The sequence below is a fragment of the Colobus angolensis genome, unplaced genomic scaffold (assembly GCF_000951035.1).
Source record: "Colobus angolensis palliatus isolate OR3802 unplaced genomic scaffold, Cang.pa_1.0 Scaffold51, whole genome shotgun sequence".
Taxonomy (NCBI): Eukaryota; Metazoa; Chordata; class Mammalia; order Primates; family Cercopithecidae; genus Colobus; species Colobus angolensis.
In genome coordinates, this window is record NW_012118599.1 from 1,744,178 (window position 1) to 1,771,810 (window position 27,633).

The 27,633-nt window shown below is 33.0% G+C and overlaps 1 protein-coding gene across 1 annotated transcript in view; it reads right to left on the reverse strand.

The window, feature by feature from the left end:
- The window catches only part of HCRTR2 (hypocretin (orexin) receptor 2), a 144,929-nt gene that overhangs the window by 8,282 nt on the left and 109,014 nt on the right, over window positions 1–27,633 (reverse strand). Inside the window, exons 4-6 of the mRNA XM_011960196.1 lie at window positions 25,990–26,168; window positions 19,741–19,984; window positions 11,612–11,727 (exon numbers count right to left, since the gene is read on the reverse strand). Of these exons, the coding sequence (XP_011815586.1) occupies window positions 11,612–11,727; window positions 19,741–19,984; window positions 25,990–26,168 (539 nt within the window). The remainder of the gene's footprint in view (window positions 1–11,611; window positions 11,728–19,740; window positions 19,985–25,989; window positions 26,169–27,633) is intronic.

Sequence of the window (27,633 nt, forward strand, 5' to 3'; positions counted from 1 at the left end):
TTCTGAAATTAGCCATCAGAGTCTGTGACTGTTTTCCCCATTTTTAAGTTCAGAAATTCATGTTACTGAATTCCATATTTTATTTTATTAAATATATATATACTGAAAATGATGAAACATTGCAGAGATATAATAAAGAACTCCTAAATAAATAGATTCATTGTGTTCATGCACTAAAGGGCTTAGTATTGTTAATATGACAATTCTCCCCAAATTGATCTATAGATTTAATGCAATTAATCACATTCAATACCACAACAGTCTTTTTTGTAGAAATGAAAGTACTGATTTTAATTTTTTATGAAAGTGCAAAAGACCTGGAATAGCCAAAATGATTTAAAACATTTATTCTTTTTTAAACTTTAGTTGCAGGACTTATAAAAACTCATTTCAAGATTTATAATAAGGGTACAATGAGTGTTTAAGTGTATTTGTGATTGTGTGTATCCCAGAGGACTCGTCTGATGTATATATTTACTGGTCAGGGAAGGAAAGGTAAATATTCGAAGCAAAACGTATTCAAATCAAGGCAGGAAGAAAGTATATGAACAATGAAACCACGAACAACATTGCTTAATGCTGCCAAAAGATCAAGAAATAAATTTTAAATATGTATATTCTTTATAAATCATTGGTGATATTTGTGTAAGCTGTTTCACTGTAGTGATGAAAGTTGACACTACATTGAAGTGGGCTGAGACATCAGTGGAGGTGGCCATGAGTGAGAAAAAGATGACAAATGGAAATAAGTCAAGAATTTATTCTGGGAGGAGGAGGAACAAAGAGTGAAGTTTGTGGCTGTATGAGTCTGAGAGTTTGGATGATGATTTTTCTTAACGCTTAGCAAATGCCTGCTCCATTTGCTAAGTGCTAAGAACTTTGTAGGGCAGGTCTCCTTTCTCCTTACCCTATTCTGTAACCAATTACCCATTTCATCATAATGGAGTACAACAGATATTTTGATAGGCACTGGCTGTCTTATATGCAGCAATAATCTCCTTACATTTCCCTGTTCAGCAGGGACCGTGAAAATTTGTCTTGCCCCTTACACTCCCCACCCTATGAAGATGACTGTGTTCCAACTCCGAGGGAGTTTTTCACATTAAATTCCATGACTTCCTGACACTTTTTGTTTACCTTGGTACTGCTCTGATAAAAATTAAGATTTGCATGCTAAATTTTTATAATGAGGACTATAATTTTATTTGTTGCTTTTCTTAACATCATTCTCACTATGAATAGCTCCACTTTCAGAGTGTACAGATGGCCCTTATGGGTGACAAGTGCAATACCTGGTCTTCTCACTATGCCTCCTGCCCCTTGTCCAACTCCAGATCTGTTGTCTCGCAAGATTATTCTGTCACACAGCCTATGACTTCTTCTTTGCAAAAAAAAAAAAAAAAAAAAGGTTTTCCCTCTGTTCTCTGGGACTTGATATATAGTTTCATGGAATAGGTTCTCTCATTTTTTGCACACCTATGGACCATTTTAAAGTCTATAGAAGTACAGAAAAATACTTTAGTCAGAAAGTACAGAAAAAAACAACCTGGGGATAGTTCCTATTATAGTCTCTCATTACATTAACATGTCAAATTGTGTGTTTAAACTTTTTTGCTTCCCTGTGGTTTCAGCAGCAGAATTTTCTTAAAAAAAAAAAAAAAAAAACTTCCATTTTTAAAATTTTTAAATATCCATAATTTTTGTTCTTTCTTTTTTTCTTTTTTAAAAAAGACATTTTATTGAGATATAATTCACATACCAAAACCTCACTGCTTTAAGGGGTTCAAAAATGATTTTTAGAATATTCACAGTTGTGCAACTATCACATCATCGCTATCTAATCGAGAACATTTTCATCACCTCCAAATGAGGCTCCAAATCCATTAGCAGTCACTTCTCATTGTCCCATTCTGCCGGCCGCTGCCAAGGACAAATTATTTTGGCTCTATATATTTGCCTGTTCTCAACATTTCATGCAAATAGAATTATGTAATACGTGGCCTTTTGTGCCTGACTTCTTTCACTTACTATGTTTTCAAGATTCATCAGTCTTGTGGCACATATCAGTGCTTCATTTCTTTTAATAGCTGAATAATATTATATTGCTTGCATATAGAACAGTTAGTTAATCCATTTATTCATTGATAACATTTGGGTTGTTTCCCCTTTTTGGCTACTATGAATTTTATACTGTTATGAACATTCATGTGTAAGTTTTTGTGTAAACATGCCTTCAGTTCTCTGGGTATATAGCTAGAGATTGAATTGCTGGGTCATGTGATAATTCTCTAAGATTGTGAGGAACTATCAAACTGTTTTCCAAAGCAGTTGCATCATTTTGCATTTCCACCAGCAATGTAGGAGGATTCCAATTACTCCACATCCTTACCAATAATGATTATTGCCTTTTAAAAAAAATCTATCCCATTGTGTGTGAATAGGTGTCTCATGATTTTGATTAATATTTCTCCAATGAGTAACGATGTTAAGCACCTTCTTATGTGCTTATTGACCATCTGTATATCTTCTTGCAGAATTGTTTATTCAAATCTTTGCCTACTTGTAACTGTTTTTTAAATTATTAATTCATAAGTGTTCTTTAGATATTCTGGATACAAATTCCTTACCACAAAAATGATTTGCAAATATTTTCTGCCATTATATGGGCTGACTTTTAACTTTTCTAATGGCGCAGTTTGAAGTACAAAAGTTTTTGTTTTGATAATGTCCAATGTATCTATGTTGTCATTTGTTGCTTGTGGTTTGGTGTCATATTTAAGAACCTATTGGTTAAGCCAAGGTCATGATGATTTGCTTCTGTGTTTTCTTCTAAGAGATTAGCACTTACATATAAGTCTGTGATTCATTTTGAGTTAAGTTTTGAATATGGTATGAAGTGAGGTTCAACTCCATTCTTTTGCATGTGGATATACAATTGCCTTAACACCATTTGTTGTAGGGTTATGATTTTTCCCTTTGAACTGTGTTAAAACGTTTATCAATACTCAATTAATCATAAATATGAGAGTTTATTTGTGGACCATGAATTCTATTCCATTGATTTATGTGACTAACTGTATGCAAGTACCACACTGTCTTAGTTACTTTGGCTTTTTATTAAGATTTGATATTAGGAAGTAAGTTTTCCAATTTGTTTTTCTTTTTCAATATTATTTTGGCTATTCTCTATTCCTTGCATTTCCACATTAATTTTAGGATCAGTTCATCAATTTGTGTCCAAAATGCAAAGCCATCTGGGATTTTAATAGGAATTGTATTGAATTCATAGATTAATTTGAAGATTATTTCTATTTTAACAAGATTGAATCTTCCAATCCATAAACACAGAATATCTTTTCATTTATGTAGTCCTTCTTTAAGTTTTTTCAATGATATTTTGTAATTGTATGTGTACTCTTTGTGTACAGATTGAATCCCTTATCTGAAATTCTTGAGACCAAAAGTGTTTTGAGATTTTTTTGAATTTTGGGTTATTTTCATATACATAATAAGATATCTTGTAGATGGGACTTAAGTCTAAACCCAAAACGTACTTATGTTTTATAAACACCCAATACAAATAGTCTTGAAACAAATTTTAATAATTTTGGGCATGAAACAAAGTTTTGGTTGACTTTTGATGTGACCTGTCACATGAGGTAGCAGGGGAATTTTCCACTTCTGGCATCATGTTAGCTCTCACAAGTTTGGGATTTTAGAGCAGCTGGAATTTTAGGTTTTGGGATTAGAGATGCTTAACCTGTACTATATGTGATTCAAGGACTGTGTTGGTAACCTTTCTGAGACTGAATATGGTGATGAAGAACAAAATGTTACAGAAATGGACTATTTGATGCTTGAATGGAAATAGCTGACTCGAGAAACTTGTATAATGGTGGATTACTCATTGAAGTTGCTAATAATTATGATTGTAAATGATATTCATGTATAGGACTTGAAAATATTGAAGGAATATTATTTAATTGATTTGATCAACATACTATTTATTTTTAATAATCCAGAGCCATTTCCTTTTCATTATTTTTGTTGCTTATATAGAGAGGAGAACCACATCATTTAGCAGAAGCACCTTTTTAAATACAAAAATAGGGTAATTTTCTCCCTGGATCTTTGGTGGTTATGTTAGGATCCTCAGCAATACAGTGAATTCATAGTTCTCTTTTTAGGGAATTATAACTGCTGCATGGAATCCATGTTTCTATAATTTCTGAACATTCCCTAAATATACATGTTTATGCTGAAGACCTTTTTTTTTTCGACAAGAGTCTAACTCTGCCACCCAGGCTGGAGTGCAGGGGTGCAATTTTGGCTCACTGCAGCCTCTGCCTCAAAGGCTGAAGTGATTCTCATGCCTCAACTTCCCAAGTAGCTGGGATTTATAGCTGGAATTATAGTCTTGGTCTGCACCACCATGCCTGGCTCATTTTTGTATTTTTAGTAGGAACGTGATTTCGCCACGTTGAACATGCTGGTCTTGATTTCCTGGCCTCATGTGATCCTCCCGCCTAGGTCTCCCAAAGTGTTGAGATTACAGGCATAAGCAATCGAGCCTGGACAAAGTCTCTTATTAAGTTTCTTTTATTAAATTTATTTCTAGATATTTGATTAATTTTGTTGCTATTTAAATGATTTTTCTTTGCTAATGCATAAAAATGAAATTGATTTTTGTATATTAATCTTTCATCCTGGAAACTAGCTGAACTCATTTATTTGTTCTAATGTATTTGTTTTGCAAAATAATTCGTTAGGATTTTCTATATAAAATATCACATAACCTACAAGTAGAAATAATTTACCTCTTCTTTTGTGATCTTCATGCCTTTTATTTTTTATTATTATTAATATTATATTTTGCCTGTTTGCCCTGTAAAGGATCAGTTCTATTCAATATTGAATGAAAATGGTTGTAGCAGACATACTTGTCTTGTTTCTGACTTTAGTAGGGAAATATTCAGTCTTTCACCATTAAGTATGCTGTCAGCTGTGAAGTTTTCATAGATGACCTTTGTCAAATTGAGGAAGTCCCATTCATTCCCAGATGGTTGAGTATTTTTTATCATGAAAGCATATTGTATCTTTTTCAAGTGCTTTTACTGCATCTATTAAGATGATCATGTGGTTTTAGACATTTATTTCATTAATATGATGCATTACATTGATTGATTTTCATGTGTTAAAGGCACCTTGCAATGGTGGGCTAATTCAGTTGATCATTGTGTATAATTATTTTTATATATTGTTGGATTTGATTTGATAGCATTTTGTTGAATACTTTCACATCTATATTTATAACTATATTAGTGTGTAGTTTTATTTTATTGTAATGTCTGTGGTTTTAGTATTAGGGAAATTCTGACCTCATGGAAGGAAATGAGAGTGTTTCCTCTTTTTGTATTTTTTGGAAAAAGTTGTGAAGGACTGGCATTAATACTCGTTTAAATGTTAAGTAGAATTCAATGGTGAAGCCACTTGGGCTTCTCTCTGTAGGAAGTTTCCTGATTACTGATTGAATCTCTATTCAGATTTCCTAATTCTCTTTGAGTAGGGTACAGTAGTTTCTGTCTTTCTATGAAATTGTCCATTTCATCTAGGCTATTTGTTGGCATACATTTTTTCATACTGTCCTCTTATTCTCTTCTTATCTCTGTAATGACAGTAGTGATAGATCAAGCAAAAGCAAATCAAATTGGGAAGATAACTTCTGATGTTAGTGATTTTTGTTTTCTCTCTTTTTTCTTGGTTAACTTAGGAAAAGGTTTGTCCTTTTCTCTGATCTTTTCTAAGTTCCAACTTTCTGTTTTATAGATTTTTTTTCTATTGTTTTTCTATGCCTCATTTATTCCCTTTCTAATCTTTATTATTTCCCTCCTACTGTTTTCTTTGGTTTTGATTTTTTTCTTTTTTTTTTAGTTTCTTTTGGTGGAATATTAGGGTTTTCTATTTAAAATCTTTCTTCTGTTTTAATATAAATGTTTATACCTATCAGTTTCCCTCTCAGCACTTATTTTGCTGCATTTTGTATATGTATATATGTTGCGTTTTCACTTTCATTGATCTAAAAACATTTTCTAAATTCCCTTATGATTTCCTCTTTTACCTATTGATTATTTAAAAGTGTGATGTTTAATTTTCATACAGTTGTGAATTTCAAAAATTTATTTCTATAATTAATTTCTAATTAATACAATTATAATTCTATCATGGTAGGAAAATGTATTTTTTATTATTTTAATTGTTTAAAATGTATTGAGGCTTGCCTTAGAGCATATCTTATGATCTAACCTGGAAAATGTTCTATGTGCACATGGGATAAACATGCATTCTTCTGTTTTTGGTGGAGTGTTCTATAAATATCTGTTAAGTCCAGTGGTTTCATAGTTTTATTTAAATATTTTATTTCCTTGTTGCTATTCTGCCTGTTTTTTCTATCCATTACTGCAAGTGAGTATTAACATTTTGAACTATAATTGTCTAGCTGCCTACTTGTCTCCTTAATTCTACTAGTTTTTGCTTGGTATATTTTGGGTTTCAGTTGTTAAATGTGTCTATGTTTACAACTTTTATATCTTCTTGATGGATTGACTCCATCATCATTATGAAATGTCCCTCTCTATGTATAGCAATATTTTGTTAAAATTTATTTTGTATAATTTTAGAATAAGCACATTAACTACCTTTATGTGATTATTTTAGTACTTCTGTTATTTTACATTTAACCTATTTGTATATCTGAATATGAGGTAAGGCTCTTGTAGACAGCATAAAGTTGGATCACAGGTTTTTTTTATTATTATTATTATTGGTTGGTTTTTATCTATTATGTCAATCTGTGCCCTTTGAAGTGTTGTATCCATTTATATTTAATTTAATCATTAAGAAAATATAATTTATATCTGCCATTTTACTATTTGTGACTTATATATATTGTATCTCTTATGTTCTTCTATTTCCTCACTACTACTTTATTTTGTGTTAAATATTTTCTGTATACTATTTTAATTCTTTTGTTGCTTTACCTATATTTCTACATTTTTCAGAAAATTATTTTCTTACTGGTTACACTGGGGATTAAAATTAGCAACTTAATCTAAACAATCTGCTTAGATTATGCCAATGTAATTTCAATAGTATAAAACAAATTTGCTGCAATATAGCTCCGTTTCCTCCTCCTTTTTGAATTACATCTGTATACATTATAAAGTGAATCTTCACAATTTTATAGCTATTGTTTTATGCAGTAATTCTTTAAATCAGGTAACAGAAGATAAATATGTTTATTCTGTCTACTGTATTTACCTATGTAGTTACCTTTACTGGTGCTCTTTATTTTTTTGTATGGACTCCAGTTACTGCCTTCCTGATTCTGCCTCTGCAATTGTAATTTGTTTGCTATTTTCTCACACTAGACTGATTTGTCACCATCAACTATTATTTATCTTAAGTTCTCTTTGAAGAGTGCTGAATAAAGAGCAGCAGAAAACTTTGTGATAAGAGCTAGGAAGGAGAAGGTCTTTCAAAGCCCTTGAAAAGCTGAACTATAGTTTCAGACCCAAGTATCTATTACAGTCCATCCTCAGTACCTCACGCCATAACTGACACAGAGTATGTGCTGAATAAATGTGACATAAATTAACACAAGCACATGATGATTAAGATTTAGTATTGAATTATATGAAGGGTCTGAACTAGGAAAAATGCTGACAGATAAATGAAAGGATCAAGCAAGCTAACTTCTTTAAAAAAAATAAGTTTTAGAAAATAATCTGTAGAATTTCCTGAGTACTCTGAGTCAAATTGCCAAAAAGAGAGAGAGAGAGAGAATTTAAGTAGTTCACAGCAATGTATTAGCTAATTCTTTTAATGAGGCTTAAACTCCTTGAGAAAGTCAGACAAGGACACACAATTTGCTCACTAATAATCTTACACTTACTAATTCAAAAGCACACAACAGATTTCATGCATTTCTGTAATTTTATACACTAACAGTTGGAAATTGAGAGTTGCTCAAGCAGAATTCTATGTAATCACCCATTTGAGGTTAATTCACTTTATTGTGGCTGCTAAAGTGAGTTCAGCTAAACTTGGCATTTTCCATTCCAATCTGTTTTGTAAATGATTTTAGTTTCACAGCCCAAACATTTTACTGCAAATCTTCTGAATCGTGTGGCTTGCACTAATCAGCATAGTTCATGAAAAGAATGTGGATTATTTCTGAATCTGCGATGCAATTTATTTTAAACTTTATTTCAGAGTTTAGGAAATTTCAAACTATATGCTTAAATGGTGGAAAATTAAATTGTTTGGATTTTGGTGTCACTCATTTATTTAACAAACTTTTTAAAACATTTTCTGTGGCTGGGCGTGGTGGCTCACACCTATAATCCACTTTGGGAGGCCAAGGTGGGCGGATCACGAGGTCAGGAGAGCGAGACCATCCTGGCTAGCATGGTGAAACACTGTCTCTACTAAAACATACAAAAAATTAGCCAGGCGTGGTGGTGGGAACCTGTAGTCCCAGCTGCTCAGGAGGCTGAGGTGAGAGGATGGCGTGAACCCAGGAGGTGGAGCTTGCAGTGAGCCGAGGTCGCGCCACTGCACTCCAGCCTGGGTGACAATGAGACTATCTCAAAGAAAAAAAAACATTTCTCTGATGGTACCATGTAAACTTTAGGGTAACCATGGTATCATGGTAAAGTTTTACCATATAAAAGTAACAAGACAGATACATTACAACCTTTAAAGAGTTTTAAATGTATGCCAATTTGTAAATAAATGAATAAGAAATTATAAGCATATATTTTATACAATGCACACTAACTAGTAAAAATAAGGAAATAGGGGATATTCTTAACACTGAACATTCCCCAACAAAATCTCAATCCAAATCTAAAACATCTTTATTTCCACATGCTCATTAATTGCTTTTTCCCCTTCAAGAAATTCTAATCCATTTCTACAAACGTTTATCAGAGTAACTGGGCAGTAGATTCTCTATGTCCTCTGTTATCTAAACTTCCCCAGCACTTTCTCCTATTCTACTTGCTTTTTCCTTATGAAAAAAGCAACTGATGTGTGCTGAGCATGTGCTATTTCTAGGGGTACAAAGATGACAGTGAGACAATCTTTATCTTAGTAGAGTTGGCAGACAAATAAGAAGCACTATATTGGTATTTCCATGTGCATTTAAAAAAAAAAAACAGTCACATACACCAATTCAACACACGCTCGTTATTTTAGAAATATAAGTACAATTAGTTGAGAGGCCATTATTAAACAACATCTATTAAGATATTTTGTTTAATGAGCACTTTCTATATTTAGGCTGGAGTTAATTAATCTAAGCAAGCTTATCCAACCCACCTAATATTTTGTTGTTGCAGTTCTGTTTTTTTTTTTTAGGCTTTTAGCAGCCTGAAGCCATGGTTTTTTGTTTCTATCTCTAGTAATAAGCAGAAAATAGGGATGAGGAAGAGGCTTTACTGGCCCAACCAGAAATAGAAACTAAGAACCCACAACTGTGTTTTCTCCCTTGGACACCCCTGAATGCATGTAACAAACCTATGAGGAAGATGGTATGTGACCCCATTTTAAAGTTAATAAAAGGAGTCACAGAAATTTAAGTCATTTACAAAATTCATGTAACTACTAAGTGGTGGAGTGAGGATTTAAATTCATGCAGTCTGGCCCTTGTGTTTTTGACTTCTCTGCAGTATATCATTCCAGATCATTCATCCCCACCTTGTAGGAAGCTCCCCATTGCCCTGTGGTGTGTGGTGTCTTTCTGTCGGAGAAGAATGCTTCCCCTCTTCATGGTCAAGTTTAACCACATGACTTGTTTTAGCCAATGAAAAGTGAGATGTAACACGTGCCGGTTCGTAAGAGACATTAAGAGAAAATATACTTTTCTTCCAGTTTTCTTTTTCTCTCAGTCTCAGAATGGCATGTGCCAGAAAGTACCATTTCTTCAGACTAGGTTCTGGAATGAGAAAACATACGGAGCACAGTGCCCCAGCCAATCCTCACCACTGAACTGTAATATGAGAGAAACAGAACTGTTGTTGCAAACCACATTTTTTAATAGAAGAATAACCTAGCAAAACATGACAGATACACTAATAGGTACTAGGAAACAGGATGCTGTAGTAACAAACACCCTAAAATATAAGCATTGGCTTCATAGGGAGGTGGAGAGTGCTGAGAAAACTATCACCAACATCTAGAAAATCACCACTCATGTGTCATAATGGTCCACATTTGTTTTTATAGTAACAAATGATAGGAAAAAAATTTTAATAAATGTTGCTACTGGTTGCACTTATAAGGTCATAAAAGAAATGACTTCTTTGTAAAAGTAGAGGAAAGGAGAACATTTGAAATTATGAGCCATGTAGTGTTGAAAAATATGAGTGTTGCTCATATCCAGTCAGTGACAGATGATCTTGAAAAATGCTTTGAATAACAAGGGTTGATTTAAAAAACAAAGACACATCCTCAAAGACCAAATAAAGTGTTTGCGAAATATTTTTAATGAATTAAGGTGACTCCAGTGAATCTTTTCAGTTGGATAAAATGTGTCAGAGAAAACTGACTAATGGCGTGGCTTTCCACAAGCCTGATAAAATAAATATTGACGATAAGTTTAAAGAAGGAGGGGAATACATCTCTGAGAATTATGGCATTTTAAGATACATTTTACAAAATGTGACAGACTGAGCCACATCCTTTTTGTCTCTATCTTACAAACCACTAAATGTGTTTGTTGGTGATTTGCTTTGCATCATCAAGGTTTAACTTAAATGTTACCTTCCCTGGATTAGATACCCTTTTAGTACATTTTGCTCGGATTCTCTGTGCTTATATTTAAAGAAATTTTCACCCTGCATCTGACCATGTTCCTTCTCTAGACTATGAATTCCTCGATGGCAAAAAGTAGAATTTTTAGCTTTTTTTGTGAGACGTGTATGTGAAAGGTTCATGATATATATTTGAGGAATGAATAACTGAGTGAGTGAATACAAACATTCACTGATACAGCAGAATTATCTACCAAAGTGTAGTAACCCCAAATCAGCATTATATACTTTTTAAAATTATACATTCTGCCTGAGTCATAATCTTCTAAAGAATGAGATATTTGAAGTTGGAGATTTAACCCATATGTTCAAATGTATTAAATAAATCTGATTAAAAATATAATCTTTCAGACTTACAGTCTCAAAAACTCTAAAGGAATTTTTATTTGCTATTTCTCAGAGAAAGCGAAATTAATGTTATGCCTACACAAAAGTTAATCAATCACAGATGTTAAATTTTGTTTAAAACATAAAGCACTTTATCAGGTTATAAAATACATTTGCTAAATATTACTCTAAAAATACCTAGACATATTTCTATGTCTAGGTTCTCATTATTTTAGAAGAACACACAATATAATACTTTTCTGAACATGTTATGTTGGTTCAATGTATTCTTCAATTTTGTTTGTACATGCATCCTAAAAAAAAAACACAGGCAAATTATTTGGAAGGAATAGCAAATAACAAATTATGTGTGGAGGAAAAACACACACAAATTATTTGAAACTACATACCTGTCGACACCAGAGTTTACGAAATATTTGCAGATAAGCCAACACCATAAGACACAGTGGTGCCATATACGTCACCAGAAAGAAACAGATGTGGTACATCTTGGGATAAATTTCACCTGGGATGAAAATCAAACCAACAAAAGCTTACATTATAATTGATGGACTTTTTAAAAAGATACATGTCAATGCTTTTCTTCAAAGTACATATTTACCTTTTATTTGATGTCATTGTCATATTATATATGCAAAGGGGAAAATAATTCATAATATTTAACAACTTACCTTTACTCAGTATATGTGTATACACATACCAAATGTAAACTCTTAATTTCACTTAGTGTACTCAGATAAGTAACAATTAGTTATTTCTTAATTTGTGCTACCCAAAGTCAAGTGTTCACTTATTTAAAGGCCCTTTATTTGACTTGATTACATCTGGCTAATTAACAAAATTTATTTGGGTTGTTCTAAACTTTCATTTACAAAAAGGGACATGACTCAATGAAAACCTAATAACTAATGCTTTGGTTAAAATCGGAAGAAAATATAAACTCAATTGATTCTTCCTTATTAGAATGTAAGTTCCCTGAGAAATGGGAGGCTATTCCCAGTTGTATCTCCAAATACAAATGTGAAAAACATTTTGAAAACTAAATACGATAAAAATTTGACAATGATTCTTTTTGTTGACTTATTGGAACCTATACAAAATTCCTTCTTAAGCATAGTATGTCTGTGGTGTGTGTATGCTTTTATTAAAAATACATATATGCACTTTTAATAACAAGAATTTTAAGGCTTTATAACATTAATTTTCTCCAATCAAATATGAATATTTTCTCACTTGTTAAGCATAAGCATCTCTAGGACTGCAGTAATTTTTTAATTTATCATTAATCCTATGTACACAGATGATACACATCACAGATTAGCCACTTACGAACAAGTCGATTAATGACTTCATGGCATTGTGGTTTAATATTTTAGCTTTTGTAAATTATATTGATTACTAACCTTGTAAATGCTTTAGAAGAGATATATATATATATATATGTTCCCTAAGTATTATATATTATATGTTCCCTATTTTATATATAATATATATAATTATATATTATATATAGGGAATCTGAATTTATTTATATATTTATTTTAAAAAATTTTTTATTCCAGTAGGTTTTGGAGGAACAGGTAGTGTTTGTTTTTATTTTGATAGGTTTTAAGGGAACAGGTGGTGTTTGGTTTTACTTCAATAGGTTTTGGGGAAACAGGTGATATTTGGTTACATGAATCTTCAGTGGTGATTTCTGAGATTTTGGTGCATCCATCACCCATGCAGTGTACACTTTACCCAGTCTGTAGTCTTTTATCCTTCACCCCCTCTCCTACACTTTCCCCTGAGTCCCTGAAGTCCATTTTATCATTCTTATGCCTTTGCATCCTCCCACTTATGAGTGAGAATATACGTTGTTTGGTTTTCCATTCCTGAATTACTTCAATTAGAATAATAGTCTCCAAATCCATCCAGGTTGCTGGGAATGCCATTATTTCATTCCTTTTTATGGCTAAGTAGTATTCCATGGTATATACATACTATATTTTCTTTATTCACTCATTGATTGATGGGCATTCTATATTTTTCCATTTGCGAATTGTGCTACTGTAAACATGTGTGTGCAAGTATCTTTTTAGTATAATGACTTATTTTCCTCTGGGTAGCTACCCAATAGGGAGATTGCTGGATCAAATGGTAGATCTGCTTTTAGTTCTTTAAGGAATTGCCACACCGTTTTCCATAGTTGTTATACTAGCTTACATTCCCACCAGCAGTGTGAAAGTGTTCCCTCTTCACCACATTCATGCCAATGTCTATTATTTTTTGGCTTTTTGATTATTTGATTATGGCCATTCTTGTAAGAGTAAGGTGGTATTGGCCAGGCACAGTGGCTCATGCCTGTAATCCCAGCACTTTGGGAGACCAAGGAAGGAGAACCTCCTGCAGGAGGTTGTAGAGAGCCAAGATAGCACCACTGCACTCCAGCCTGGGTGACAGTGAGAGGCTCCATCAAAAAAAAAAAGTAAAGTGGTATTGCATTGTGGTTTTGATTTGCATTTCCCTAATTATTAGTGATATTGAATATTTTTTCATATGTTTGTTGGTCATTTGTGTATCTTCTTTTGAGAATTGTCTATTCATGTTCTTAGCCAACTTTTGATAGGACTGTTTGCTTCTTTTTTTCCTGATTTGTTTGAGTTCCCTGTAGATTTTAGAAGATATTTTTTATACTAGCTAGTATTCGAATATATCATAATGGTCTATCTAGTTTTACTGTAGTGTAAAAGAGGAAACAATATATCCTGCATAGATTCCATAGATAGATATTAAATGTAATAACTCATTAGAATTCTAATTGAATGCTAACACAACAGAGGTGTTTTGTATTTCTTCTAAAAATTACATACTTTATTTTGACTTTTCTATTGGCAAGATTTATCCCATATTTTTATTGAGGAATAATGCTATTACCTCTATGCATTTTATTCTTTTCATTACTTCTTAAAAGGGATGTAGAAGCATGAAAGCTTGGTTACGTGATTAAATTTGTGATAAGGGCAGTTTATAGTCAGGATTAATCAATAATAATAAGCATGATGATTGTGATAACAATAGATAATATTTATTGAGCAATCATGATTTGATTCTTGCTGAATATATTTTAACATATTTATGAGTTTAATATCTTCCACAATCTTATTTCTATAGCCTGTCTTTCAGATGCAGTTGAGTTTGAGTCTAATGTTCTCCATATTCAGCCTAAACCCATCTTCTCTTTCAGTTTAGATGTCTTTATCTGCTGCAGTCTTCAAGGGGGTCAGCAGAATGCATGTGTTGGCAGGTCTAAGAGACCAATTTGAGGTGTCATTTGTTGTTTCTCTCTGGCCCAGGTAGCACTCACCTACCTCATCAGTTTCTAACTTCCTTTAAAGTTGATCCTGTAAAACAGGCCAGTTACATAAAAAGTGATAACATTAAGTATTTCTGACTGGAGGAATAACAAAAAGTCTTTTGCTTTGAAGTGCCACAGCCTACACAGCATTTCTTGGGCCAATTTCAAAGGAATCTGAAAGTGACCTTGGCACTTCCCAGGCACCTAAGAGGCTTTGAACTTTTATTTGTTTTGAAGAAGTGTCACATGAGCTTTCCACATTAAAAAATCTATATAACTTTGAAGCTTACATACCTGTGAAGCCCTGATGTCTGTGTAAGACAAATTGAGTGGATAGAGGAAAGCAGATTTGACAGGTAACTTTTTTCCACTGCAGCTATGGATAGCATCACTGTGATAACAGTTTGGCGTTTTGAATAGATGGTAGCAAAAGCTCCCTATGTGGTCGGTATATTTATGAATAATTAGAAAAAAACATGTAATTGACTGCTAAATGCACATTATGATAATGAACACTGATATGGAAAAAAGATCAAGCAAAATTATACTTCCAGGGTAGGATAGATTGTTTTAATAAGGAGATTATAATAGATAATTGGGGAAACATGATAGTCTTAAATTCCTCATTTCACACTTAGAGTCTAAGCTGATTAAAAAATCAGATATGCCATTGAAATTTTAAATTATGCGTGATGAAAATAAAGTATTTCTGCACTTCATAAGCAATGTCTTCAATGTATTTAAGACATTTGTATATAACCTAGAATATAGCTACACAAACTTTGTTCCACATATACATTGCTTTAATTTTAAAAAGTATTTTAAATATTCATAATCATTAAAAATTACTGTTTTTACTCAACTGATGAATAAGCACAATCTAAATAAATGTTATATATATATACGAAACTAACTAATAAGGAACAAATGTGGATCTTTAGTCTTTGAAATCAGAGATTAAAGAGTCATATCATATATTTGACAGGCAAAACTTAATTTCTGTCAGATGAGTTAAGGTTCATTATTCAGCCAGCATGTTATCTTAATTATCTAGAAACTACAAACATGCCTCTTTCATGGTACATGTATCAGGAATTCAGTGAACAAGTAAATTAAATATAATTTCCCAATATTCAACTTGACTGTCTTTTCAAAGTTTAGGGGTGCATTAAATTTACCTGAATGTTTAATAGGTTTTAATATCTTCTCCCTAACAAATAGGTTTAATAAATCTTCCCATTAATAGACATATACACATATTTATATGCTTTAAAACCTCATAACAGGCCAGATGCCATAATTACTTTGACTGTAAAAAGGGTTCCAGTTTTTTAGCCCACCAAAGAACAATTTCTCACTAATATTCTAAAAGAGAGATATTACTAATCTCCAGTGTTCAGAACAATTGACCAACAGTACATGATAATTAAACTCTGAATGAATGGTGAAGAAATTATAACTTTGATTGAGTGTATAAAAAGAGTTATTTTCTTTCTTTTTGGAGACAGGGTCTTGCTCTGTCACCCAGGCTGGAGTGCAGTGTCATGATCTCGGCTCATCTCAACCTCCTCCTTTCGGTTTCAAGCTATTCTGCCTCAGCCTCCTGAGTAGCTGGAATTACAGGCACCTGCCACCACACTGGGCTAATTTTTGTATTTTCAGTAGAGACAAGATTTCACCATGTTGGCCAGACTGGTTTCGAACTCCTGACCTCATGATCCACCCGTCTCGGCCTCCCAAAGTGCTGGGATTACAGGTGTGAGCCACCGCACCTGGCAAAGAGTTTCTTTCTATAGGATCTTTCCTGTAGAACTATGCATTTACAAACTAAGCAATCAAGAATTGTGGGTTAATTCAAAAATTTTACAAGTATAAAATGATGAGACTGAAGCAAACAGTGAACACATACAAATATATATTTTAAAGATTATTAAAATAAGTATTAACATTCTTTATATGCTCTTGAGTGTTGTGTGTGTCTGCCAGAAATCATGGCTTATGGTTCTTTTCAGGAAGAAGTAATGGGCAATAATGAATATAATTAGTTTTAGAAATCATTTATCCATACATAATTACATATTTCTGATAAATTTTTTAGTCAGACAGAGTTCTCAGTTATTTTGCACCATGAGTAAAACAGCATTTACAAAACTTTTCCAAAAGTTATTTGATAGATATGTATCAACTGACCAAATTGCTTTTCTGAATTTTTTTCCACTGCAATATTGGTTGTAGGATAATTATGATATCACTCTCTATTTTTATAACTACATTGTTGATTTAACTTAGAATAAAGATAAGAAACAGATTATGAATTAATCTCAAATAGAAGGTATTTTACAATAGTTTTTAAAAGCAGGCTAAATGACAGTTGGCTTTTAAAAATGTTTGAATTCAGAGAGCCGACACTGTAAAATATACTTTCTTATAGTTTTTTAAGTTGTGACAATCACACATATGCAAAGGTTTAACATTATAAGTTGAACATGGACTTATAAATAGTTTACATGAACAATGATTTTACATGCTATGTAAAAATCATCATAATAAATGTCTAATAAAAAAGACAAAAATCTGCTTTGAATTATTTTGTGTTTCTTAAAAACGTGAAGTTATTAGCAATTTCATTTAATATTTAAATGACTGCAGAGCTTTTATTAAGTTGGATTTTGTAGATAATCACTTCAATCCAATAATACTTAACTTTAGTGTTTATAAGCATTGAATTATAGGCTATTATAAAATTGCCTTCAAATAGTTTTCTTAAATGACTTCTGTAGGGTAAGTTTAGATTTTTACGTATTCACCAGTCATTTTCTTTTTTTTATGAAAATGTCCATACTAGAGTTATGTAATAAAATATCAGAGTAGAAATGAGTTTTATGTATTTATGTTTACCACTCAGAGGTAATTTAAACATCATACATCTGTTTACTTAATCATAATAACTGAACAGGATTCCATGGCATTGCAATCTTTTTGTTAATGGAGGTTACCATTACTTGATTATTCAGGAAAACATTAAAAAAAAGAAAAGCTTATAAAAGCAACCCATAAACATATAAGTGAAACTAATTGCTAGAATATTAGAGAAAATACTGCTGACACATATTGAAAAATATTTTTATATTTTATCTAATTGCAATATCTATAAAACTTAAGGAATCTCAACTTACAAGTTGGAAGCTTTAGGTTTAAATGTACCTATTTGCTTCATAATCTTGAAAAAATAATATAATCTTTCTAGGGCTAAATTTAGTCTTGAATTTAGTACAGGATTCTGAGAAAGACCTTTTTAGGCTTTCTAAATATAAATCAGTGTAAAAGAATTATATAAGAGACATGTCACAGTCAGTCCCCAACCCATCTTCTTTCAAAGCTCAATTATTTAGACTACCTGCCCTGATGTTCCAGAAACTATAAGTTCTGACTCACTTTCTCTCTTCTTTGTAATGTAGTATCCATGATGTGGATTTTCTTGCTTTCTGGACATCATTTTCCCTCTTCTCAGTCTTGATAATTGTTGCTTATCTTTAATGTTTTGCTGGAATGTTAGCAGCTCCTCCATAAACTTTTGTTCAAATGGCCAGAACTGAGTGTGTTCTCTCATTTGTGTTCCCAGCACTTTGTGTATAAATATATTAAAATACTGATTATCCTATGAAAATTTGTTTATTGACCTTTGAGCCTTATTATATAGAGTGTGCTCCCTTAAGCAGAGTCTGCTTCTCTCTAGGTGGACACAATGCCTGACATGTACTAAGTTCTCAAGGTGTTGTTTGAGCGTTAAATAAATGGAACATAAGACAATGAGTATTGCTGCCATTTTGAAAATTTCCATTTATTTTGTTTTTATCTGCACTATTAATTGGGAAAATTGGAAAAAACTAAAAATGATCCAGAGAAAAATACAGCAAAAAAAAGTTTCAATGTTAAAAAGGAAAAGTAAATCCCAATAAAAGAGAGATATTTAATATTTGGTGTAATAGATAAAGCAAATTGTAAAATTTTAGTTATTATAGGTCTTACAACAATATATGAAATAATCTCAACCTCTCTTAAATATTATCTTGCTGTAGATATATCCTGCAGTATATGTCTAATATATCAGTGATTGACTTTTTTTCCTTGCAGTGTTCTAATACAAACACCAAGGTAGGAAATAACAGAACTTCAAAGATTACAGTATTTAAGAATATTATCCATAATCAATCCCTGGTGTGCACTGCTTGTTTTGATAAATCTTTCTAATAAAAAACAATTTTAATGTATGAATTCCCTAAATATGAGCCATTTTAGTATACCTATCTAGAAGAGGTCAGATTGTGGTGGTGTTTTTTTTTCAGATTTCATGTGATATATTGGAATCAGTGCATGCTATGCTGAAATGCAGTTACTTTATTTTGTCATTCTTTCCTGTGCCCGGATTTGTGCTAGCACCAGGTGTTGATAGCAGTGTTCTCACTGTTACACAAAAACCTCAGACTGACTCTAAGAATTTCGAACCAAAGAAACATAAAGCCTTCAAACCAGATTGTTTAAATTTCACATCATACATGTCAGATGGGAAACCAGATTGATTCATAATTAATGTAATTCTTAAACTGGATAATAATTATGCTAGTAACAAAACTCACCAATTGAATCTATTATGAATAGAGAAAACAAATTTGTATTATTTGACTTAGAGAACCACATGCTGACTCTGGTCATGTTCCCAGGACCATGTGACCCAGGACATGGTCTTAAAATGAAAAAATTCAGTTGTATTTGAAGCCCATTAGGGACACTGACACTAGACAACACAGTGTTGAACCATCTTTTAAATCATGGATCATTCCAGAATACATAATTGGATTTGTATTCCATATTGCTTTTTGTTTAAAGAGTTTAACAAAAACTAAAATAACCAAATCTCAATTGCAGAACAGTCTCTTTTCATTTCCTATCTGAAAGATATGAAAATGAGAAAATAGTAGATAACATTTCCAAAGGATTCAGATAGGTAGAGTTATTCTGTGAAATTGTTTTGAAATTCAAGTTGGTTTTCATGCTCTTGCAAAACTGTATTCACAAATGTCAATAAAATATTTAAGCCCAGCTTTACAATGGCTATGCTAATCCAATTTTCAATTTGCTGCTGTAATATAAATGTCAGTTCATGGGCCATAAGGTACTTACCACCCCAGCGCTCATCACACACTGTAAAGAGGGTGGTTTTATTGGCTAAGCCCGGTAACATGGAGCTACACTCCATGACGATGGCCTGAGGAATCATTATAATGCAGGAGACAATCCAGATGATGACAATGCTGTTACGGGCCCGCTTTGCTGTGCTCTTAAACATCAAAGGGTGACAGATTGCATACCATCGATCCAAGGCAATACAGCTCAGTGTGAGGACAGACACAGACACTGACACGGTCTAGAGAAAAGAAAAATCATAGTAATAGAGAAGCACCAGCTGTTAAAAGAGTTACTCTTAATATATTTACTATATGAGAAAGGTAGTCACGACATAAAAGCAAATTCAAAGTTGCCAAAAAAAAAAAAATGCATGCAAGTCCTTTCTATTTAAAAAGAAATTATATCAAAAAGAAAAATGAAATATTAGAAATATATTTTTAAATGCATGTTTATTGTTAAACATGAAAATGTATGATGAAAACTTGGCAATCTTTTTTTTATTCCAAATGTCTTAATTTAGAATATGAAATTCTTTAAATAATTACTGTAATTATTTTGTCCTGTAACTTTTCCATTGATTGGAAGAAATCATACCCTCATATAGAAAAAATAAAATAAAACACATATGTTTAGTCTAAACTGGAAAAGCCTCACTTATAAACAATAATATGTCTTTCTTCTAAATTATCATATAGACATTTGATTGAAATTATATTTAATTAACATTTTTAATTATAGGTAGCTTATTTCATATTTTCAAATAATAAGGGCTATTTGTACATCAGTGCATTTTCAACATGTAGCACCCAAGGAAAGTTATGAGTCATGTTAAAAGAGAATTCTGTATGCGAATCTCCTTATGACAGTTTGCTTATTGCTAGCCTAGGCAATGTGACTCCAAAAACTAGAAAAGTTCACCCAGTCAAAATTTTTATATCATTAACAACACCACAAATCATTCTTTAACTTGGCACATTAAGGAAATAACAACAGCACCAAAAAAAAAAAAATGTTAAAAATGTCTAGATCCACAGATCTCCATTTGATGTCCATTATGCATTTAATAAATATTTTCTTTTTAACTTCTATTTTAATTTCAGGGGTACATGTACAGGTTTGTTACATAGGTAAATGTCTGTCATGGGGTTTTGTTGTACAGATTATTTCATCACCCAGGTATTAAGCCAAGTATCCATTGCTTATTTTTCCTGATCCTCTCTCTCCTTCCACCCTCTACCCTATGAAAGGCCCCAGTGCATGTTGTTCCCCTTTATGTGTCCATGTGTTCTCATCATTTAGCTCCCACTTATAAATGAGATTATGTGGTATTTGATTTTCTGTTCCTGCATTTGTTTGCTAAGGATAACAGCCTCCAGCACCATTCATGTTGCTGCAGAGGACATGATCTCATTCTTTTTTATGGCTCCATAGTATTCTATAGTGTATGTGTACCACATTATCTTTATCTAGTCTATCATTGAAGGACATTTAGGTTGATTCCACATTTTTGTTATTGTGAATAGTATTGCAACGAATGTATACTTGCATGTCTTTAAAACAAATATTTATTAATCTATTAATAGTGGTGAGCCTTAATTGAAGACAGTAGATGTAGTCCAGTCATCTCCCTCTATTTTTCTGTCCTGGTTATATTGATCTCACAATATGTGGAAAGGGTAGATATCTCAATCTTTTACATGAGGACCTTTCTTGTTGATATGTTGATTATAGGCACAAATGAGTGAAAGAGATCTAAGAGCCAGTGCAACAGTACAGGAAGTCTCTGGGCTGTCAGGATGATCTATCTGTTCTCTCTCCCTGATCAGCTAGCTGCACACTATTGACTCACTCACTTTACAGCTTTGGGCCTAATGTGTGTGTTGTGTGTTGTGTGTTACGTGTGTGTGTGTGCTAAATGAAGGAAATCAACAGGATGAGATTCTTATCAACTATGATTCTTTTGTTTCTCTATGGGAGAAGCAGAAGAGTATAGTTGGAATCAAGTCTGCAACCAGGTTTTCTGGGCATGAATCCCATCTGACTTACGGAGTGATCTTAGGGAGGTTATTTAACCTCTCCATTCCTCGGTTTTCTCATCTGTAAAATGTGGATGATTAATAGTACCTAACCATGGAATTGTATGGACAGTTAGTTGAGATGAAAATGTCTATTCCAGGGCTGGCATGTAACTGCTGTGTGTTTGCTATTACTTATGATTATAATAATAATTATGATAATGATTATACTATTAGTTTTATCTTTCATTCTTGAGCTTGAAATTCTATATTGTAATTGGAACAGATAGCTTTTCAGAGAAGAATATTCATAAAATTACAAGTGAAAGCCTAACCTTTGCTAAATTATTGGAGACTAATATCATTCTGAGTGTAATTTTAAAGGGCTGGACTCTGTGAGAATGGGCTTAAGTTGATTAGTGACTCCTGGAAATTTCTTAGTGCTACCTTAGAGTACCTTCAACTTGCTTTCGCAAACTAATCTCACCTTATTCTCTACAACCTCGATTCCTTCTCTGCAAATAAGTTAAGCACCTCGGGCACCTCAATACCATTGCTAACCTGGGAATAGAACTATGGTTGTACAGATTTGCACAGTAGCCTTTTCATAGCTTCTGGGCTAGAGATATATTGATCCTCTCTAGCAACTAGAAGTACAAAGTGTTCATCAGGGCTTAGTAATTTATAATCCATTAATCTAATCAACATGGATAAATGGGATAGATGTAGCATTCAAATATGAATGTCATTTCTAGTGTTTCCTAATGCCATCAGGTCATAATGATCAATTCATATCAGTTCACTTGAAAGACTGACATCCAGCACCAACAGTGACCCAGGGAGCACTGCCCTTCATCACACAGAAAAGTGGGGAATATGCTAGTGTGATTTATCTAACAGTAGAATGAACCAATCCATTGAATGAACCCTTGACAATCAGTGAGTTAATATTCATTGTTTGAACTACTATATTTGCTTGTGTATTTGACACATTAATATACAATTACGTGCGGTGTATAAAATTTTCTTGGAGGTGATATAAAATTGCATTTTATCATGAGTAATTATAAGTGAAAGTTTTGTTATTGCTTTTAACTTCTAACTTCTGGGTATCTTTTTCATTTGGATTCTGATATTAGTTCAAGCCAGTCTAATAGTAAGTCATTTGAGAAATGAATCTAGTGTGGATTATGAACGTTGAGAATGAAGTGGAGAGATAATGGGAATTTTCTTCTGCCTTCAGGTACTTGGCCTTTGACCTATACCATGGGCACCCTTCACATCGGGTAATATTTGGAGATTTCCTTTAGTAGAGAAGTCCACTGTTTCATACTAGCAAATAGATATGTCAAGGTGATCTTAAATATTCACTATAAGGAGACATGAAAATTTTGCCAAATCACAGAGTTGGATGATAAACACTAATAGGTAGAAAGGTTGCAAAGTATGACTGAAAGAGAGGGAGCTTGTTTGACTACCCATTTCCCACCTCCCACATCTCACTTGGCTTTTTTTTTTTTTTTTTTTTTAATATTTTCTGTGTAGAGATTCTTCTGCAGTTAAAAAAAAAATCACTCTGAAAAAGTTACCAATGCTATTGTCATTGTTGGAAGAGAAGTGAAATACATGATAATTATTCAGCAAATAACCAAATACATATTAATTGTCTTGGAGTTATGTAATTATTAAAGATACAAAAGAGTCATTTTAATTATTTGGCCAAGCTTTATAACATTTGTGAGACTTTTAAGATTTTTGTGCATTTGCCAATGCGTTACAGCATATCACTCATAAATCTAAAGGCTGTATTGTATTTAGAAGAAAAAGAACATATAAATTATAGCAAATTAGTAAATGCCCAAATAATCTAAAATGCAACCAAATAACTTTAAAATGTAGCTGGGCATGATGTACTGTATTTTAAAATATTCAGTAAGACATAAATATCATATCAGGGATATAAGTCATTGATTTCAGAATGTCACAACTAGGGAGAAAAACTGCTCAAATTTAAATTATATGTTTATTGCCCATCGGCACTGTTCATTGCATTTGGGAAAATTCTATGAAAAATGAGGCAATAAATATCAAGAATTTTGAGATACTAGTTTTACCCATGCACGAATCTCTTGGTGCATTTATGCCTTTCAGTCAAGAAGTAATATTGGATGGTGTAACAAATGGATCTAGTCTTTTGCATCATGTGATTACCCAGTAGTTTTTTTTCCTTGCTCTATGGAGAAGAGGATCAGCTAAGGAACTGATTAGATCAGACACTGTGTGTGGAGAGGAAGACAGAATTCTTCCAGAGATGAGGATGTTCCTTGGACTGTAAGACTTGTTAAGTAGTTCTGCTGTGTGAAAGGGGACTGTCAGTGATTGCAAGAGACACCCATGCCCTGCATCACTAGCTGGTTACACTGCTTCCATTCTGTCCTCTAGCGCAAATACTCACAGGAAACTCTGAGATGCCTGCTCTGCAGAAAGCTATCGCTCTGCATTAGCACATGACTGTACCTGCCCTTATCACTTCACTTATCACCAGGGAATCTTCTGGTTCACAGAGAGAACACGAAATGTTCCCAGTCAGTTGAAGACTCTTGGCAACTGCAGCCATACCAAAACTTAAGAGAATCCTCAAAATAGTCTCCTGGGTATTTATTGAAACCGAGAGAGGTAAAAGGCTTTCTGGAAGTACCACAGAGATGATGAAATATTAGAATTATCTGAAATGTATTATTTTCCTAGTGCCTCTATGCAAACACTACCAGAGCCATTCATTTCTTACTAACTTTTCTTCTATGAGGATATTTTTCTCTGTTGTCCCATGTACTATTTCCTCAAAACAATGTGCTACTGTTCATTTTGTAATCCATTCATGATTTTCAGCAGGCTGACCCAAACTAGCTTTATAATTAAACACAATATATGCATGGAGCTTATAACTTCTATAGTATTTTCCACTTACTATTCTATAAAAAAAGTTTAACCTTAAAATTTTTTCACTTCTTTTTATTAAAGGTAACTGAGGAACTATTGAACTAAATATCTCTTTGCAACATTTCATTCCAAAAGCCTAATCAGCATAATGTCTAGTAATAGGCTATTTATGCCCCCCCCGCCCACTAATTTTTTGTTACTGGGAGACTATTTTCTGTTTCCTTAAAATATTATAGTCACCATCGGGGAGACTGCATGGAGTAACAACTGAGGATGCTGGAAGACTATGGGAAGACAAGTAGAGAGTGGTCACCATTTCACTTGCTGTCCAATTCGTAAGGGAAATCCATCCTTTAGGATGGATGTATGAATGTGAACATCATCTTATGAATCTTTTGTTTCAAGAATTTTAGAGCTATAATAACAATCAGAACACTAATCTCTGAAAGTATTCGTTCTTAATTACTGAAATGGCAATTAAATAGAAAAAGAAGCTGTTTTCACTCTTTAGGAAAGAAAAACACCTACTAATGATGATTCTGATGCTGATAATTGATGTTTATTGAGAACATACTGTTTTTATAAAATCATCATCTTCCAGAGGGTAATCACTGAGCCAAGTTATTTATATTAATTATCTAAGTAAATGGTCACAGCAACCATATGAGGTAGATCTCATTAAAATTATTCTTTTAGATAAGTGAATTGCAACTATTTGGCTTGATAGCATATAATTGGTGAATGGTAGAATGGAGATTCCAAATCTGGTAGTTTGAATTAGAATCTACACTAAAACCTGTTCATGGCACTGATTTGACCAAGTAGGTCTTAATTCTTCAGTATAAAATAAAATCACTGGTAAAAACAAATATCCTCAATGATTTGGACTGGAAGATAATTAATTGGTTCAAGAGAAAGATCAATAATTGGTTTGGGGAGATCATTAATTGGTTAAATCATTGATTGGTTCAAGTTTCTTATTTAACAATGGGGAAATTAGGAATCAAAAAAGTTTGTGCAAAGTCAAACTTTTGGAATCAAACAAGGAATCAAACAAGTTGTGCAAAAATTTTTGTGCAGCATCTAATGATGCTTGACAGATTGTCACTTTATTTTTACCCAGAACTTAACTCATTTCCCCATAAATTCTCAAGTATTATTTTCCTTCAGTTTGCCAATGCCTTAGGCAAATATATTTTTCAATTCACTAGTTAACTTACCATAAGGGTCATGGTTATGACTGAACATTTTTTTAGTAGTTTCAAAAAAAACATAAAAAAACAATTACCTGTAGATAAGGAATCACTTTGCAAAGGGACTGTCCAAAAAACCAGGTCTCAGTGATATCCACAAGCAGTGTGGCTGGAAGGCAGGTAATGGTCACAAGCACATCAGCCAGAGAAAGATTGACTATGAAGTAGTTGGTTACTGTCCTCATGTGGTGGTTCTTCCACACTGCCACACAAACTAATTTGAAAAGAAAAAGGAATGGTCACTCAACAAAGAAAATAGGTATTGGTGAGGAAACAATGTCAATATTTCTATAAAGTCCACAAATATGTATTTGAAAGGAAAAATACTTGAAGGCCATGTTGTGTTTTCACTGAATCTGTCAATCTGTGTGAATGCTAAGTACATGCTTAAAATCAGTTCATTTGCCTTGCATGATACTTCTCAATAAATCATAAGGCTGTATTTATTTTCACTTGATTTTGAATTGCAAGTTTCAGAAGTTTTAAAATGGTCTTGGATTCATCTTTCTATTCCCTCAGTACTCAATATGTAGTAGAGTCTCAAGAAATGGTTGCTGAGTTAAGATAAATTAGGAACTAGCAATTTTTATTGCACTGTAGTGTTTACCTCATCCATGACCTTGACCCGTATCTGCTCCTAAATCCTGCATTTGGAACTTTTAACAAATAGTTTTTTTTAAGGTGAGAGCCAAAAATTATTCATCTCCCACCATTGCCAAATACTGAGCTAGATGGTTCATACACTTATGTTTTTAATGCTGACAACAATCTTAAGGGACAATGATATTACCCACATTTTATAAAAGAGGAAGCGGAGACACAGGAAATTAATTCACAAAACTTGTCTGAGGACATATGGGCTCACAAAATATAAAACTACAGCTATAACTTGACTTTAGCCCCAATACTTGTGGTCTTTTCACCACATGGGTTGCCTTCTTTGGTGAAAATGAGAGTACTGTATTAAAGTACATATAAGTTCCAGACACTCAATTTTGCCTCCTTGCTATTACCTTAGGGCCTCTAAAAATCACCCTGTAATCAAACATAGTTTTCAATACTTTCATAGCCAGCCTCCCTCATTGCCTTGTAGTATATCCCCAGTTCAAACGCTGTCCTGTCTCATTCAGTTGCTCTTTACTGAAAGAACATCCAGTTCCTCCATTCTCTGTCCTCCCTTGGTCTGACATATATAAAAGTTACATAATCACTAGCTCTGGAGTTATACAGGTGTACACACTGTCATCACATCTATTCATGGGTTTGCTTCATTGAAAGTTACTGAATTTGTCTGGGGCATCACAAACTTGTCAGAGCTGTCACCCATGCACCCAAATAATGCAGGGATTAGTATCTTTATATAGTGAATAAATAAAAACTAATTTTGTTACATTTAAATCACTGAATGAGGATTTCTTTTGACAATTATGTAACTCTTATTAATAGTTTTGTAAGCTGGAAAACGTTCTTACTAGTTCCTGAAGCTGAAATTGGCTGTCAGCTATCAACAGATGTCAATTTAACAAAATACCTGGATTTTGGAGGATTTACTTTTGAAAACTTCACATCATCCTCTAACTCTTGCGTGGTAATATCCAAAACTCAGGTAAACCTTAATCAGAGTAGCTGTAGTCGTTATTATTTGAAAATGATGCCATTGAGTGATTTATTTTCTTTTT